Genomic DNA, 17,781 nt, shown 5'->3' with positions numbered 1-17,781 from the left:
GGTGACTTGATTTTCAATACAGAAGACAAAACTTTGTCTAATTCCTTCACCTCTCATTCCACAGTGTTTCTGTCGTGCAGGAAAAACTTGTTCCTACCTTTTAAAAGGTTACTTCTTTCCATTATTTGGTGAATTTTATCCTACCCAGCATAGGATCTGCTGTTAGGCGTTATCAATAAAATAAAGGCAAAGAAATTCAATGAAACGTTTATTGTTTAATGCATGGCCACACACTTATTTGATTCCTCTGCACAGTGCATTATGGAACAGAAACTATGGTGACGATGAATGATTTGGGGAGGGGGTTCGCTGAGTCACGGTTGGGCATTAAAATTTCCAACATAGCCATATTAACACACCTGTCGGGACAGCGGGTCTAAAGAGACCCACGTTCCCCCTTTTCCTTGGCCCATCCTTGCAGACATTCACTGGACCTGGGTGCTTTGCCTCATCAGTTCTGTATGAAGAGCAAGACTGGCCCAGTTTCAACATTGGGGGCATCACCCATTACCCAGGGATGAGAGCGGGACCTCGAGACCGCAGTCCGCATTAACAGATCTTGGCAAAGCAAACATACAACATACAAAAAATAATAAAATAATTAAAAAAAGAGAGCCAGCACGCAACCCAGCCATTTTACAGGTCCTCATCATACGTAGACAGCACAAACATTAGTCACTGTTCACAAAGGAACACAGCAAAATGAGGGGGAAAAAAAAAAAAACGCTTAAGAAAACAATCCCAAAGAAGTGTACATCCACCAAACCGAACCCTTTGTTTCATCCCCTAAGCTACTGTTTTTTGGGTTGAATGAACCCTGAGCAGATGAAGGACGTGTGTTTACTTTCTTTTAACAATAAGCCAGGGTACCAAAAGGTGATTGTTGTATTGTCTGGGTACCATTACAACCCAGGCAATAGCCATGCAAATTCAACCAAGGCCTCCTCCACATCCCAACAAGACCTTAAGGAGAAAGACAAAAGAAATAAAAAACCAAAAGCAATTTTCTATGTATATGTATACGTCGGTGTGAGTGTGTGTGTGTGTGTGTGTTGCGTGTGCGCACGTTTCCCTCTGGTCATGTATATACTGTCATTCATTCATATAGAGTATATACCTGGTTAAAACGTGTACTGGAGGCACCATTTCTGATGTCCCCCCCACCCCCCCCAACTGTCTTCCTCTCCCCAACGATTGAAGTCACTTCCTTTGGTTGGGGGGGGTTGGGTTAGGGGGGAAGGATCTGCTGATCTTTATTCGACCCAAACCCATTTCACGTGCCTTCTGTTCCTCTACCGTCACACTTTCTCCACTCTCTTTCGTTTGTTATGTTTCCCCAAAGACGCAGATACAGACAGAGCAAAAGAGTGGGAGAGAGAGGGAGTGAGTGAGTGAGTGATCAGCTGACCGCCTTGCCGACCTTTGCCCCCTCGAGCTTTCAGCCAATCTCCTTCCACTGTCGGTAGAACTCCTGAATGTTCTTCAGCTCTATGCCTGCCGCTGCCACTGCCTGGACAGCAGACTGGGTTGGGGGGTGGGGGGGGGGGGGTGAGATGTTCTTCAATATGAGGAGCACAGCAGCTATGGAACATCTAAGAGAACTTTTAGAACCACACAGTGAATGTACTAAACACTAGGGCACCTTCCATACATTCCATCTCACCAACATTTGCCTTGGGATCAGCTCAACATGGCATGAGCTCCACAAAGCGTGTTGCAATGGTTGGATCTCTTTTTGGTGCTAGACCATCCCAGATACACACTGTTTGAGAAACCCAGCAGTGCTGTAGCTCCTGACACACTCGAACCAGAGTGCCTGGTACCTACTATTACGGACCAGATTCTTCTCGCTTACATACGCTTCAAGTCTCAGGTCTTAAAAATTCTGTAACTCGTTTCTTTCTCTTGGTCCCTAATGACTGATATTGAGTTAACAGGTGAGACCACATCAACGGTCATAGCATTCAGCTAGAAATTTCGTAGAAAGCACAGACAGCTGTAATGTTTTGTAGAATCAAGGCAGAATGTAATGAAACACCATAATCTACACAAAGGGAAAACCAGAATACGTTGCCAGTTCGTAAACATAACCTACTCCAGACAGTTCGGATCTATGTAAATCTCACTAGTGAACAAAGTCACATGAAGACAATATACTCCAATTTTCTAAAAACTGTGACATTAAGCTACAAGTCACCACCCGAGGAAAAAAACCATCCACCATGAGCACAACAAACAGCAACGCCTGCTGCTAGGGACACCGACCTTCATACTGGTGGAACGAGCTGGCAGGTCCTCGACGGAGTGTCCTGTGAGGATCGTCACCATGCCAGACGTGTCCTCGTCCCCGTTGCTCTGGGAAATGGTCAGCTGGCGGCAGCTGTCCACCATCTTGTACAAGTGCCTAAAATTAAAACAAGATGAACCATCACTCAGCTACAATAAAACCCGGCACGATTCTGCATAGAGACACAGTGAAGGGATCAACTCACCAGGCTTCAATGTCCTGCCTTCTTAGCTTGTCTCTCTCAAAGCTCCTACCCGACTCTTTTTGGCAACGGAGATACCTATCAGAGGAGTAACAAGGCACATACAGAACCATCAAAATGAGAAGAAGAAAAAAAAAATCACAGATGGTATACAGTCACATACAGTCATTCCTTCCACATCACAGAGGTTAGGGCAATACGGAAAGTCGGCATACGAAAGGGTCGACACTATAGCACTTGATTAAACAACATTTCTTAATGACGGAAAGCGCGTGGGAGATTCCAGCTTATATCCAATGTCCTTAACATACATATATAAACTATACAATTAAAGAAATCAGAATCTGCGCCCATAGTCCATAGACATGCAGTTTTTGAATAAGACACTCTAATCTGCCCTATACTGGCAGTACACGTGGCCCCTGTGCCCTGTCCTTCCTGGGGGAGGCTTTGGGTATATTATGCTGGATAAGCAGCTGCGGAAAGCAGATGGGTGCATTGATTACACATTTCATAAAAGCAAAGGCGGAAAAGCTTTGCAAACATATGGGTGAATAAGCGCTTCAGGCTTATACAATCTCAAAGCACTAAGCTAAGAGTCATTACATTAAGTACAGAACGCACAGGCTATCTTAATAAGCTATAAGGTTTTGCTTTTAATCAGTTACTACCCATTTTCTTTTAAAAGGACATCTATATTACTACTTTGATTAACGCACAATCATTGGACTGAATGTTAAAGCAGTATCCATAAAGGGTACCTGCACGATACTGACTGCAGACTGCATTATGGATGCCAGTAAACACAGCGTGCCGTTTATTTCCACACTCTGATCTGGTTCCGGCTAATGGGCTCCATTAGACGGGAGGACAGAGACGCACCTGTTGCCCCTGCGGAATTCTGACTCCAGGAAGCGGATTCCGTCTCTCGCACCCGAGTTCTCCTTCTTCAGGATATCGAGACCGTCAATTACTGGTAGGAGAGGATAAAAACAAACAAAAATTTCAAGTTTCTCAGAAAGTTTCCTTACACAATTACTTTTTTTTGATAATTGTTGAACATCAGTGCTACAAACTATCATGCTAGTCACGCCTGATACCATTGAGACAAAAAAAAAAGCCTCTGTAACAAAACCTGTTTTAAGCAGTACAACCAGCTAAACGAGAAGTTTGTCACCATACCTTAGTTCACACACAGCAAGTTACTATCGCTCTAAAACGGATCTGCTTAAGAAAACTGTGGAGCTTCAATGTGTAAAAACTCCACTGTGAGGAACCATGGTATTCAAAGGGCTGAAGATCCCACATCGTCATGTTCAGAGGTGCAAAAGTCCTCAGTTTCTGGCTCTTCAATCCATCATATGCACAATACTACGCTGCCCTGGCAGTGACCCTGACACAGGGCCATAAGAGGACAGGCCCAGGACAGGCCCAGGACTGACCTGTGCGCGGGATGATGATGATGAAGCAGCCGCTGCCGGCCAGCTGTCTCAGCAGGCCCAGGTGCTGGCAGAGCACGGCCGTGTCGGGCACCAGGTACGGGGACATGGAGGACTGGGCCCTGGGCTGCTGCAGGCTTCCCTCCAGCTGAGAGACCTCCAGCTGTAAGGGAGGGGGGCCATCAGCGACAGGAACCAGACGACGACTAAACAGCCAGAACCCACCACCTCAGAGCCTGATCTCAGGGAAATAGATCAGGGTTATTCAAATCATGGTCCTCAAGGTCCGAGCACTGCTGCTTTTCCAGCCTTCCTTTACCTGTCAGTCAGGTGTGAGCCTCAGACCAATCACAATCAGTAATTATTAAACTAACTACCTGGGAGAACTGAAAACAAGGCCTGGATTTGGAATCGAGGTCCAGATTTGAAGAACCCTGCTATAGATGGATGAGCAGGCTCATTTACTGTCTATACAAACTGTGAATGCCCCCACTGAAGCATTTACTGATAGGGGGGCGACACGGTATGAACGTGGATGTAGCTGTAAATGCGGGGAACACAGCGACTGATATCCTGCATGACTGACGGCCCGACCTGCAGCCGAAGCTGAGCCATGTCTCTCATCAGCCGGTTGCGTCGAGCCTCCTGTTCTGCCTGGGGGGGAGGGGGGGCGCAGAGGGAGCAATGTGTTACTCATTAAATCATAGTTATTATTAGCTTCCATACAGACAGAAACATAGAAGCAGAGTGGACGGTGAACAGTGGTAAGCGGCAAGCTAAACACTAGCCAAATGCTAAGCAGGTCTTAATTATTGCGATGAAATTACTTTTAGGGTTTCTGTTCCAAGCATTCATCTATAGAATTTCACTCCCTTCCAAGCCTAATAGAAGCATCATCGAGCTGAAAAATTGAAGGCCAATATGGCTTCCCGCGTGACAAACAGCTTAACAGCATAAAAGAGAGAGAGAGCACCCCAGTCATTGCCAGAACTCTCATAACTGAAGACTGTCTTTACATACTGGACAGGAACGGACATCAAATCCAAGGCTTTTTACAGTTTCTACAGTATCTCTGTTTTTAAAGGTAGCTGGTTCAGCAGTCCCTCCATACCATGTAAACACACTTAATTTTAACTGGAAATTGCTGCAATGGCAGGAAAATTACAGGCTGATGGCTGTTATGTCAGGGCACTATAACCTAATCATGTTTCTGTGGAAAAGGGAGCCTTCAAAATCAGACAGTATCAGACAAGATACCCGACCAGAGGTTCTGGCTACTGCCAGTAACAACACTGTTTCTTGAGTTAGCAAATTCATGGCATATTAAATAGTCACTACAATGTAACATTCAACAGTTCTCTTTAACATTAACTGTTAGGCACTCAAACCTGAAATTAAATTTAAGGCAAAAAATAGACCAATTTCACTTGGTTACTTATTGACATCTATTTCCTTGAGCTAATTTGTTTTCATACATACATGGAATATCCAGTTTTAACCAATTTAAAATACTGACCCTTGGTTCAGGATTAAAATAAAACAATATAAAAACGAATACCCTTGCAGAAAATGGATAATCTGGATCAAATGATTAATGAGCTTTCCAGCATGCATTTTACGCCTTGTGCCCCCTATCAAACGGCTGAAAATGGTGAATGATGGGTAATTTTCAGTAAATGGAAGTGCTGCCCTCTTCATGCACCAATAGCAAAGCAGACCCTCAAGCCGCTCGCTGCTCCCGCCCCCCGCTGTCAGTCACTGACCATACGGAACTGGGCCTTGGCCTGCTGCACTAGGTTCTCCTGCTCCGATTGGCTGATGCTAGTGAAGATGCCCGCCTCTGGGTTGTACTGCAGCACGTTGCCCTGGAGATTAGTGAGGAAGTGGCCAAAACTGCGGATGCAGCACAGTCTCATCACACACTGCGAGCCAAGAAGAAAGGGACAGAGAGAAGGGGAACAAAGAAAAACTAAGTGAAAAGAGGAGCTGGGTAGACAAACTAAATAAAGGCACTGCAAACCTCAAATTTTTTATTACAAAGAGCAGCCATTCTTAGTCAGTCTTACATACAGTGCACTGTAATCACTGTAATACATGTATACTGTAATTTTAAGAAAACTGCATCTCTGTGGAGGTCATTTGACAACAATGATTTAAACAAGATACACTGAAGTGTCTTAAAATTTAAGCTTCCTACATCTGATAAATACTGGATTCTCCTGAGCAATACAGTAATTATTATGAATAAATAGATTTCAGATGGAAAAAAAGCACTAATTCAGTCCTGTTATTTCTGGAACCAGGGGTATCCAACTATTCCCTGAAGGGCCAAATTCCTTCAGCGTCACAAAGTCAAGGTCACTTAAAGAAACATCAAAGCCGCTTAAGCACTTCTTGAGCAGTAGTGTGCCACATTTTGCATTAAACTGTCCACACAGGCTCAGCAAATCTTAAGGCTTTAAAAAGTATTAATGTATAGTAGTTAATTCCAAGTGGTTCACACAAATACCAGGACTAAGAGCGCTTTGTGTTACTAGTTTTTTTCTACCCATGTAACACAGATGTGAAAAGGAGCGTAAGGGGTGGGGGGGCAGGGGGGAGTGGCCTGCCAAGTGAACGGTGATGTGCAGCACCTCCTCCAGTGGGCCGAGGGACGGTCTCTGGCGAGCGAAGTCCAGGTGTCGGTGGGATGCGCTGAGGGCCGGCAGGCTGTGCAGGGCCAGGTCCTCGGGCAGCAGCAGGCTCTGCGTCAGGCTGGGATGCTCACATTCGCTCAGCAGCGCCGTCACCTCCGGATCCAAACCCAGCTCTGCCGCACATGGCAAAGGGGGTAGCAGTCAGTCCCTTTTCATTTACCCGTCTTCCTTAACCCTAACCCATCCAAACCCGGCTGAGGTACACAGGAGAGGGAAGGTGCTGGCCATCCCCTGTTCATTTACAGGTATCATTCACTTTACAAGCATCTGCTTTATGGCACTTCACTTTCACGAAAGCTCTATAGTAGCACCTAAATCCGAAGAGGATTTTCACTTTTACGGAAAAAGGAGAAAAGCAAGAAGTAACATTTAGCATTTATCAGTGAGCCAATTATAGATATGTAATCATGCATCGCAAAAATGACGTTTCGGTCAATGACTGGCCATATGCATGACCCATAAGATTGTAACAGAACTGAACGGAACTTTCGCCTAGAGATGTCGCAGCGCTACGCATTACTCATGAGTTTGTGGTGATGTTGGTGTAAACAGACATACTCCACTGCCAGTTAAAGTAAAGTGCACACTATGTACAGTACATAATACTTGACAATGACAATAAACGTTACTAGTTCATGTATTTACTGAACGTTTTATCGTTATTCAGGCTATACCATCTAGGCTTGTGTAAGTACATTCGATTAGGTACTTACAACGGCAAAATCGCCTAAAGATGCATTTCTCAGAATGGACCCCTTTAAGTGATGCATGACTGTATTGATTCTGGTATGTGAAGCTACACTGTACATATATTATTTCTACTAGGCTGTATATTGATCATATCATTCCTGCTTTTACTACATGTTAATGTTCAATTAGGTTTTATGTGTTATTTGGTAGGTTATTTTTTCGGCCTGGAAATGCTCTAATTTAGGGAAAAATTGCTTCTTTGTTTCGTGCCATTTCAGCTTATAAAAGGCTTCATAGAAAAGCTCTGCTTTCAGATAGGGGGGGGAAACCTGCACCCATAATCCTTCATCCTGATCCATCAAAACCCAGCTCCAGTACCCAGAAGAGGGGAGGTCAAACTCTATTAATTTAGCTATCATCCTTAATCCCCCCCCACCCACCAACCCAAGCTAAACCTGAGCAGGGGAGACCACAGCGCCACTAATGGCCAAAATTCACAAAGGTCATATTACCCAGACTCACTCTGCAGAGGGAAGGAAATGTACCAATCAAGACACCACTTATGTCTTGGCAGAATGGCTTTAGTAATATACTAAAATAAATGATACAAGTCCCCTCATCCATCTGAATCCTTCCTACAGACAAACTAAAAACACTGACTTAATCTTAGGGGGCAGTAACTCCATGAGTGGAATCCATAATGAATTCTTAACGCTGCACTTCCTGCAGTACTGGGTGTCTCTCAAACTTCTCCTGAGGAAATGACAGCAAGACCAATTCCACCTAAAATCCATTTGATCCAGCTAAAACATCAAATGGTCTACATGTTGTTTCACAAGGTGTCAAAACTGACCCAATAAAGCAGTACAAACAGTGGAGAAGCAAGTCACACGCTGCACAGAAAACTCGGCAGAAACCATGAAAGCACCCCCCCCCCCACCCCCAGACACATAGGAACACTCTCTCTCTCTTACCTGCCTCCAGCATCTTGCTCCCGTCGGGAAGTAAGTTAAGAAGTACAGAGAGCCTGTTCCACAAGCTCTGGGAACTCTACAACAGAAAACAGGGCAGCTGGTGTAAGATTTCACATCAGTCCTTTCTAACCCATGCACCGAAAGCCCAGCGGATCTCTGCGGTGTACAAGGTCGCATTGTTTGAGGGACGATCTGGACAACTTCAAAGGAAGCAGCACTGCATTACAAAGGATATCCCAGCTTATTAAATTCATCAATGTGATTTACTACTGTTCAGCAATAAATAGTCAAGTGTTTTACCACTCAACAAAGGGTGTTTTGAGACCTTTAAGCATGGGAACACCATTGCAGGGTGTTCACTCGAGCAAAGGCTCCAGCCAAACCCCCCCCAGCACAATCTGGTACTGCACAAGTAGCTGGAAGACAGTAGGATGGATCCAAAACTCAATTTGGAAAAGAAGACAGAACTGGCATGGCTCCCCTACCTGTGCACACATGACGATGATGTCAGTGTTTGTTCTCAGCCAATCCACAAAAACCTTGACGACCTGTATGAGGCCCTGGTTGGTCAGGATCTCCAGCTTCTCCGACAGGGTCTTCTCACTACGACAGGAGGGGTTACTGTGCACGCTGCCTTCAGAGTCAGAGTCACCTTCTGGGCCAAACAGGGATGCAGGAAGAACACAAGTAATCAGTAATAACTATGTCTGACACCTCAAACAGCTCATTTAAAACACGCAATTGTAAAGCAACACCATGTCTCCATTTTATCTTCAAATTACATTCCGTAAGCCAAAACAAATCGAATAGTTAGGCCAATTTTAAATAAAAAATAAAAAATGTGAAATACGCGAGTGCAAATTGAGAACCGGTTGTACAATCAGCTAAAGATTTTTAGCACACATGCTCTTTTCTTTCTAGCTTGCAAGGCAGTCAAGTGTTACCTGAAAACAAAGCTTCACATCCAATTTAACCAGATCTTAATGTGATAAAACGGGTTAGAATTACACTACACACACAGGTGTTACTCGGTGCAATGGGAATATGTTTAGGTAAGGACATCGTAGGGTGGCTTGCCATTGTCGTTCGTTCCGTTGGCCGTGCTGGGGCTGGCAGAGTGGAGGGCGCCCCCTTGTGGCACGGTTGGGTCCTGAGAGGAAGAAGACTCAGGTGGCGGGTGGGCAGCAGCGTTGGGATGCAGCAGCATGTTGCTGAAGGTGGGAGCCAATCGGAAGCAGCGCTTCGCCTGAAAGAGCTGGGAGGACATGGCCTGCAAGTTACTGGTGATACTGGGGTCGTTGGGAAGCAGGGGTCCGTTGACAGCCGGCGGAGTGGAGCCTTCCTCCCGGGGCGACGGCTGCGGTCGCGACGGCTCACGGGGGGGGCTGCCCGAATCCTCCATGTCCTCCAGGTCAGAGCGAGACTCCTGGCTGTTCATGTCCGAGTCCGTCTCCACGTCGAACGCCGTGCCGCCCTCTTCCTCGGAGGCGCTCTCGTAGCTGCCCTCCTCCACCAGCCGGTCTCGCTTGCCCTCCTTCCCCAGCGAGGCGGCGCTGGCAGTGCGTCCGGCAGCGGCCAGGCTCTCCGGCTGGGCCACCTGCTCCTCCTCGTCCTCCTCGTCGCTCTCGAAGCCCTCGCTCAGGTCGCTCTCGTCCTGTTTGCGCGTGCAGCGCCGCCGCCTCAGCATGGACAGCCGCGAGTACTTCTTCTTGTGCTTCTGCTTGTCCTCCTCCGGCCTTTCCTCGCCGGCTTTCTTTGGTCCGCCCAGCGCACGTTCCTCGGTCTCCCCTTGTGGCTTCTCCTCCTCTTCCTCATCCTCTCCCTCGGTGCCATTCTGCAGGGCCCCTTCCTCGGAGCCCCCTGGGCCTGCCTTCTCTCTATTCTCTGGATCATCTTGGGGAAAAACACAACAGAACTCTGAAACGATAACCTACTGACACAAATAAAAGAGGGGCCTGAAACAGCCGCCTGCTAAGCTCCCCTCTCACCACGCCGCCTTGCTGGTACCTGCATTATCTGCATGGAGAGGAGGCACTTCTGCTTCTCCTTCCTCCAGCTCAGCCTGCAGACGGATGTTGACGTGGTTCACCAGGTGAGAGAACAGGGCCAGCGTGAAGGCGATGGACGTGCTGTACTGCTTCGAACCTGAGAGGCGGAACACAGGGCCTGTAACACATGCTACCAAAACACATACACTGGCCACCCAAACCCAACTCCTCAACAAGCTTGACATATTAAATTTTAAACACTGGTGACATTTTCAGATTTGAAATGCAGAACACAGGGAGAACATGTTATTGTAGGTCAAGCCTAGCCTTGGAAATGCGAGCATTCATCCTGCTCTCTTAACCCTAACCCTAACCCTAATCCTAACCCTAACCCTAATCCTAACCCTAACCCTAATCCTAACCCGTCCCCCATACTGACCTCCCCTTTTAAGGCTGTGTACCACCATGAGGCAGGTGGCTGCCATCTTGAAGACCAGAGCATCGGGAAGGAAGGAGCAGGAGCCTTCGTGCTCCTCCTCTTCCTCACAGGCAGACGTGCTGCTTTGGGAAGCAGCGGGAAGGTAGAAGAGCACCAGGTTGAAGTCCTCCAGCACGGACTGGCACAGGGACGTCAGCTCCGTCTCTTGGAGGCTGTACGCATGAGGGAACCAGATGCGGTTTAGACTGACGCCACGTTGGCAGTATGGCCAGGGGTGCGAGGAAGTAGGCCACTGGGTGTGACGTAATGAAGCTCAATTAGCAATCATTAAAGTAACCTTTCCGAAATCTCCATTTTCTTAATTTGGGAATATGTTGGACCCATGTCAATTACAGTTCCTTCTCTGGGGGCGGAGGTCAAGTCATTTGTAGAAATATGACAGTCACACAGCTGTAATTACAGAAGCAGCACACAAAATCTCTAAGCTAAGGGACAATTATTCTAATTCATCCATCATGACTCATTTAATGACTCTAAAATAATAATGAGCTGCATGCTGGGAATTCCAGGTAGAGGAGAGAAATTCTTTCTGGAAACCGGTCAGTTAAAGCCACAATGACAGACACTGCCAGCTCGTCAGCATGCTCACCTGTTCTTGGGCTGCAACAGGCTCTGCAGGTACAAGAAGCTCACCAACAATCGCTTGATGTCTTTAGATCTGAGGCGTGAGGAGAGACAAGCTGTCAGATTCCATCAAAGCATCAAAGACCAAAAACAACACCAATAATATTATCTGGAATATAAACACCTATACATTTACAGGCATATATAAACACAGCACCCATCAATCGGTTCCTCAGAAGTTCCTGATCCATGTAAGCAGCACAAATTAAATGCCAATCAATGCATACTGGGTCGATAATTAAGGCAAATGAACACACAGTATATGCTGCCATGCTAATGATTATGAAACACGTCTCAGAAATAGCCACACTGATATATGCTCATTAAATGAATGCATCTGACACCTGACAGCTTGTCTTTTGACACTGAATGTCATCTGATCCAGCTGAAGATATCACCACCCTCCCCCCCCCCCCCCACCACCCGCATCAGAGCGATGCAAAAATAAATAAATAACCCGCTAATAGTGAGAGCGTCACCACGTCAGGTGAGTGGCTCTGTGCTCCTGACCCGCCGGCCAATCAGGAAGGCAGACGCACCTCTGCCGTGTGGGCGAGAGCCTCTTCAGCTCCTGCTTCTTCACCTGGTGGTACATCTTGGCCGCCTTGTCAAACAGACGCTTCAGGTTCCCGTAGGCTCCCTCGAAAGGTGCGTCCGACTGTATGCTGTCAGGAACAAATGCGTTGCACACACTCACTCAGGCCCTAAACACGGAACCTTTCTTCCTCCATTATTTATAGACTAAAAAACCTAACAGCGCGAACTGTACATTTATCCCAAATTTATCAACACAAACTGCAACAGTGTAGATAACTACAGTGCTAAACCTAAATGTTATTTAAACCTATCAGTTTACAAATATTTAGGTATCGAGTCATCATTAAGTCAGCAATTTTCAAATATACTAGACTAATACATGCTGAGCCTGAACATTAATTTACAAAGCAAAGGTTCCTGGTTTAAGTTGTCAGAGGGGTCAGGTAAGCAATCATTAATCAACAATAGGGACCCCCAATAAACAGACTCATTCTGCTTTTCCAGTCTGTAATACAGTCTATACTGACCCCTAGTGGTGAGTATGAGAAACTTCAGGGACCTAACGATTCCCATGATGCATGTCACCTACCAGCGCAGGTAGTAGTAGGTTGCTTCCACGTTGTAGAACTTGCTCCCAGCCAGCGTGCCGAGTTGGTTGAACGGCATTCCTGCAGCACAGCACATCCAATGCTCAGAGACGGGGAAAAGAAGAATCTCAAACGCTAGGCTGCCCATTGTTTGCTGGCCTTTCATACAGGGAGAGATGAGAAAGCAGGCAGGGCGAGACGGGCGTGACCCCAGGCGCTGCAGGCAGGCGCTCACAGAGACTCACCGACGTGCGGCGACACGGACAGGGCCTGGTGATAGAAGCGCTCTGCCAGCCGCTCAGCCTCCACCCCCGCCAGCTCGTTCTGGTAGCGCGCTGCGAGGAAAACGGGCGACACGTCCCATCACAAGCGAAAAGCTGCCGGTCAGGGTGCCGGCTGCTCCGTTCCTAACGCCCAGTGCCAGGCGCCACGCATGCTCTGTTGCGTCTCTCGGCACCTTCTAGACGTTTCTCCCAGCTTGCTTGCCAGCCATAACATAAATCTGATCCATGTATCATGTATTACAGAGGTAACCCAAAACCAGCCCCCCCCACCGCATGACTGGCACAAAATCAGGACAATTGAAATAATAGTTTCGAAACAGGAAGTTGATCTGACGTAATACTGCCTAGCAAGTTCACACCGCTACTAACGCAGTGTGGTCAGGTGTCTCCTTACCCAGATCTCCCAGGTACACGAGGCAGCGATGGCAGGCCATCTGGGCCCACTCCATCTCCTTGCCAGTGGCCGACACCGGCTTCTTTCGTCCTGAAAACATGTCCGCGTCAGCGCCGCGTTTAACACAAACAAGGCAGGTGGTGATGCTGTTTGGGTGCCACAGACGTCAAGTCGGGCAGCAGCTCGCGTCGGCACCGCGGAGCATTACTCAGCGTTTCTAGGGGCACCTAAAACTGCCCTCATCTGCGCATTAAAAATCTGCCGTCATTACAAAACTGGGGAACTTTGGTCATAAAAGTTGAATGCATCTACCTTGACCAACACTGTTAAAAATCAAACTTATAACCAATTTCATCTCATAACCAAATACTACCAATATAACCAATGGCTGGAAGTCCCAGGCAGGAGCAATCAACTACTGATGGCATACACCAGCTACAGTGAATTATGCACTGGTTTTAGCTATCAGGCCTGCCAATCTTCTACTCACAGTAGGAAAATCATTTAACATGGTGACAGTGCTTCTTGCAATTACCTATAAGAGGGTCAGTGACGTGTGTCCAGTCGATGCAATCCTGCAGCTCCAGCTGATAATGGGACTGGATGTAGAGCAACAGGTGCTGGTAGAAGCCCACCCCAGCAATCAGGTGTGTCCTGTAGGCACACTCCAGTGCACTGCGGCTGTGAATGTGCTGGGGAGGCAAAGAAATGCATTGCGGGTGCAGCAAGATTAAATGCCACCCGAAGATGGATATTTCTTTCATTTGTCCATTATTTTGGAGCAATGAAACAGCACCGGGAAACGTTATTCTGACCAGCAAACCATGTACCGAAGACAGCTGCTGGACAGTATCAGATTAACGATGACAAACACGAAATAAATTTGCTAGATAAATTAGAGAGGAGTAAGCAAGAACTCAGTGAGAGGAACTGAATGAGAAAAGGGGAATTAAACTATGCATGAGCAGTAAAAAGAATAGTGAAGGAAAAAAAGCTAGGAGAACAAAGAGCCAGTGAAAGAGTGAATGAAAAAGTAAGGCATATATCTTTAAAACACACAATGAACAACATACACACATCAGAAGCTGTGCCAAGCTTGTATGAAGGGCAGTGATTAAGTAATACCTTCTTGTTAGTCTTAATGACCTGGATGACCTCGTAGTAGACCTTTCTCCACAGCAGTTCTTCAGCCTTGCGGCCATAGTCCACTGGGTGGAGGAACATCAGCTTCACGCAGAGCTCCCGCAGCCTGTCCATGCCAATACTCATGTTAGGAACAGGTCAAGATTGGCTTCAAAGACCTCAGGCCGGCCTCTGATTTCAACACCAACGTCGTTTACGTCAAACAAGGCTAGACCTATCCAATTAAGCGTATGTATTCTTTGTAAAATAACAATTTAAAGGATTTGCATTATAGTAAACAAAGCGCTTACTTGTTCCGCAGGCTGATATTCTCTGGCTTGAAGACCTCTCTGTAAGAGGACTTGTTGCCAATGATAACATCCAGCTTGTGAACGGATTCCACCACAGCCCTAAGATGACATGGTAGCACATACATAAACTGGCAACATGTGGGAGCAGGTCCTGTGTCGTCCATTAAATGGATAAATAAGCAACAGCAAGAAACAATGCATGCCACCTAAGTAACTAGAACCAACTGTTAGGTAAACACAAAAACAGCATAATCACTGGACACTCAGACCCTGAACGGGTCGTCGTATCCTACAGGAAACCATATGAACAGCCTTCAATGCTTTTATCAAGAAACACTTCCAGTTGACTTGTTTAACAAACTAACGCAATACTTGAAGACAGATACTACCTGTAACCAAATGTGGTAATATAATGCAAATAAATAGTTGCAAATATTAAAATTATTAAGAAATGGAAATGCAGTTGTATGTGTAAAGTCATTTTCTTTAGTATCGAGAGAAAAGTTAGACGCCTCCGCAAAATTCACACCTAATATCCAAATTGCATAATTACATCTTTACACACTAGGGACGTGTTACTTTACGCCATTCTTTTCATCAAGCAACACTGATACCAGATCGGTACTTCTGTATTAATTTATCGCATTATACAGCCTTCGTTTCGCTTGCCCTCCGTGCATTACAGGGCGACGCGGTTCTAGTCGGCATTAACACAGGTGCTGCGTCTTGCAGTGCAAAGAACAATGATAAACACTAAAATCTGAAGTCATCAAAAACGTGGTATTACAGTTTGCTAATATGCTCAAAAAAGAGCATGTTCCCACGCAGAACCTTGGTGACGTTATATATACTTAGCAAGCACATTCGCCTGTAGCCAAATGTCATGACATATGGGGTTAGCTGCTAATCATCCCCCTCATTTTCAATGGACGGTTTGGGAAGCTAACAGGCTAGTTAGCGTGCGAAGATTCACACACGTTAATAACTAAATCGGCGAGGCTGGTCGGGTCAGGTGAGCTAAGCGGCTAACTAGGTTAGGGTTTGTTAATCTAATGAGTGACCGGTTTCGTATCTGCTGCATCAGAACAACGGCCGCTGGTTTTGCTCTGGGGTGCTAACAGGCTAGCCGGCTAGCTGGTGCGCGCCAGCGGGGTGGTTGCTCAGGTAAGACTGGTCGTCGTTAATGCCTGCGGACGCCCTGTAGTCGCCCGGGTGCCGCGCACTCGCCGGTGTTAGCAGCAGAAGCTAACTGGAGGCTCTGCAGCTAATAGAGTCTGCGGTCCCCGTCCCAGTTCCGACTTCGCATCTCGGCCTTGACTGACCTGTAAAGCCGCTTGATGTGAAGCACCTTCGCCTCTGGCTCGCTGTCCTGACCCGGTCCACTCATAGTAGCGGCGATGCGGAGTCTTCCACCGGAGTCTTCGAGCCCCCTCCCCCGGTGACCGCTGACCGTATCTACCCACCCCCCCTGCCCGGCTATGCCCGTCTGGGCTGCTCACTCTCGCTTTCCTCGCTGTGTGGACTGGCTTCCCTGGTCTGCCAGCCGCTTAACCCGACTCTCTCTCTCGTTTCTTATGCTGCTAGGTCTCCGGCCGCCCCTACCCATCCGTCCAGTAATCGGATAGGGAAGGCAAGGAGCAAATGCTTCAGTTTACTCTTGGTCAGCTATCGGGCCCCGGTATGTTCCTCGCACCGTTCCCTGTTCCAGGCATCGTTTTGAGTGCGGCCATTATTGCTGAGCCACCGACCGCTGGAGTACCGCGAGAATTGCAGTGACATTAAGACGCGCTCGCGGGGAATTGTGCCGGGTTGCCAGATGCAGCACGTGGATTCACCGTCGCCGCTCGCGCGTTTGTCGAACTCGCATTGAGCCGCGTTCCTGACTGAGTACGCGGTACGTTAGTTGATGTCAATACCCAGATTACAATATCGAAGACAAACGATTTTTTATAGAACCTCGTAATCTTTTTTTAGTCTTTAGTTATTAATTGTTGGCCTTAGTCCTCTAAATGCTAATGATTTGGTTTAATAGAAAAACGTGGTTGCTTCTTATTACAAGTATACTTTTTATTGAATAAACATTACTGTCTACTGTCGAAATACTCAGAAATACTACCGAATTCCATTGCTTTGAAACCAGTGTGACCATATTTTAATGATCTCTTTTCCTCCAAATGCAACTTGTCACTACTTTTTTAAATGTACAGCATAATAGCATCTGTATAATCTCGTTTGTTCCATTATTTTCTCGGAATACAGCGGACCCTCGAGTTACGACCGGCCTGACATACGAACAACTTGGGTTACGACCAAAATTTTAGTTTTGACTTACGACCAAAGTCTTGAGTTACGACCCGAATGCAGGTCGAGGCCAAAACGTGTATCCGCTTGTGCGACTATAGACAAAGAGCCAAGATTCCGGTGAGGCGCTTGTAAGCGTCAGTCGGAGCCCAGATACGCCCGTTTGGGGGTGTAATTTCGGTCAGTGCTAGTAGGCTAGGCACATTTTATAACTTTTTGGTGAGTACACTACAAAAATTATTGGTGTTTCTGTTAAATTACACACCTTATACAATCCTTTTTTTTTGAAAAGGTTAGGTAAGGGGTGCTTTGGGAGGTTCGGAATGCATTATGGGTATTTCAGTTATTTCTTATGGGAAAAATCGTTTTGAGTTACGACCAGCCCTTGCAAACGAATTGATGCCCCAGGTTTCTTAGGCTTTATGCTAACAAGGTGGCTCACGGCCACTGCAGCAGCTATACTCAAAATCTTACAGAAATCAATTATTTAATGAATTCAAAGTGAAATTTATGTAAACAAATAATTTTGAATGTGCGACCTGCTGATTTTCACATTGTGTTACTCAAAGAAACAATGAATTAAGCCACACGATTTGAGATTGAATTCAGTTTAATTTTATATAAGAAATGAACAAAAATGTTGATTGTAATAATGACAATAGAATTTAAATAGACTTCAAAAGTCTTTAAAAGTGGACGGAATTATGTGTAATTGCCTCTTTTCTGTTGGTTTCTTTTTCTTCTCCGGTTACATCAGTAATTGATAGTGTACAGTAATCTCTCAATATTGAGTTCCTACTCAACCCTTTAAAAATTAATCCAAATTCCTAAGAAATTTTAGGGAAA

The 17,781-nt window shown here is 46.3% G+C and overlaps 1 protein-coding gene across 2 annotated transcripts; it reads right to left on the bottom strand.

Annotated features, from left to right (window-relative positions):
• Positions 1–195: 195 nt before the first annotated feature.
• smg5 (SMG5 nonsense mediated mRNA decay factor) lies at positions 196–16,444 on the bottom strand. Of its 2 annotated transcripts, none has more exons than XM_023801513.2 (22): positions 15,957–16,444; positions 14,635–14,733; positions 14,327–14,450; positions 13,737–13,893; positions 13,202–13,291; positions 12,769–12,858; positions 12,526–12,604; positions 11,939–12,064; positions 11,365–11,433; positions 10,716–10,927; positions 10,296–10,433; positions 9,366–10,181; positions 8,774–8,940; positions 8,289–8,364; positions 6,562–6,737; positions 5,692–5,850; positions 4,523–4,582; positions 3,932–4,091; positions 3,372–3,462; positions 2,493–2,567; positions 2,266–2,404; positions 196–1,522 (listed from the first exon to the last, which is right to left on the bottom strand). In XM_023801513.2, the coding sequence occupies exons 1-22, from the start codon at positions 16,019–16,021 to the stop codon at positions 1,439–1,441; spliced, it is 3,252 nt and encodes a 1,083-aa protein (XP_023657281.2). In that variant the 5' UTR covers positions 16,022–16,444; the 3' UTR covers positions 196–1,438. The 2 variants fall into 2 exon arrangements, with proteins under 2 accessions (XP_023657281.2, XP_023657280.2); XM_023801512.2 differs by having other exon boundaries at positions 8,774–8,943; positions 15,957–16,443.
• Positions 16,445–17,781: the final 1,337 nt, after the last annotated feature.

The sequence above is a fragment of the Paramormyrops kingsleyae genome, chromosome 9 (assembly GCF_048594095.1).
Source record: "Paramormyrops kingsleyae isolate MSU_618 chromosome 9, PKINGS_0.4, whole genome shotgun sequence".
In the NCBI taxonomy this organism is placed as follows: domain Eukaryota; kingdom Metazoa; phylum Chordata; class Actinopteri; order Osteoglossiformes; family Mormyridae; genus Paramormyrops; species Paramormyrops kingsleyae.
This window is presented reverse-complemented; position numbering and strand designations above follow the sequence as displayed.

What these genes read in the sequence shown, in the direction of transcription:
- smg5 (XM_023801512.2), bottom strand. Translation starts at nt 16,021, where the DNA reads ATGAGTGGACCGGGTCAGGACAGCGAGCCAGAGGCGAAGGTGCTTCAC. An exon ending in CGTCACTGACCCTCTTATAG is followed by an intron (nt 13,292 to 13,736) that starts GTAATTGCAAGA and finishes ACATGTTTTCAG; the next exon opens with GACGAAAGAAGCCGGTGTCG. An exon ending in GAATTCCGCAGGGGCAACAG is followed by an intron (nt 2,568 to 3,371) that starts GTGCGTCTCTGT and finishes CTCCTCTGATAG; the next exon opens with GTATCTCCGTTGCCAAAAAG.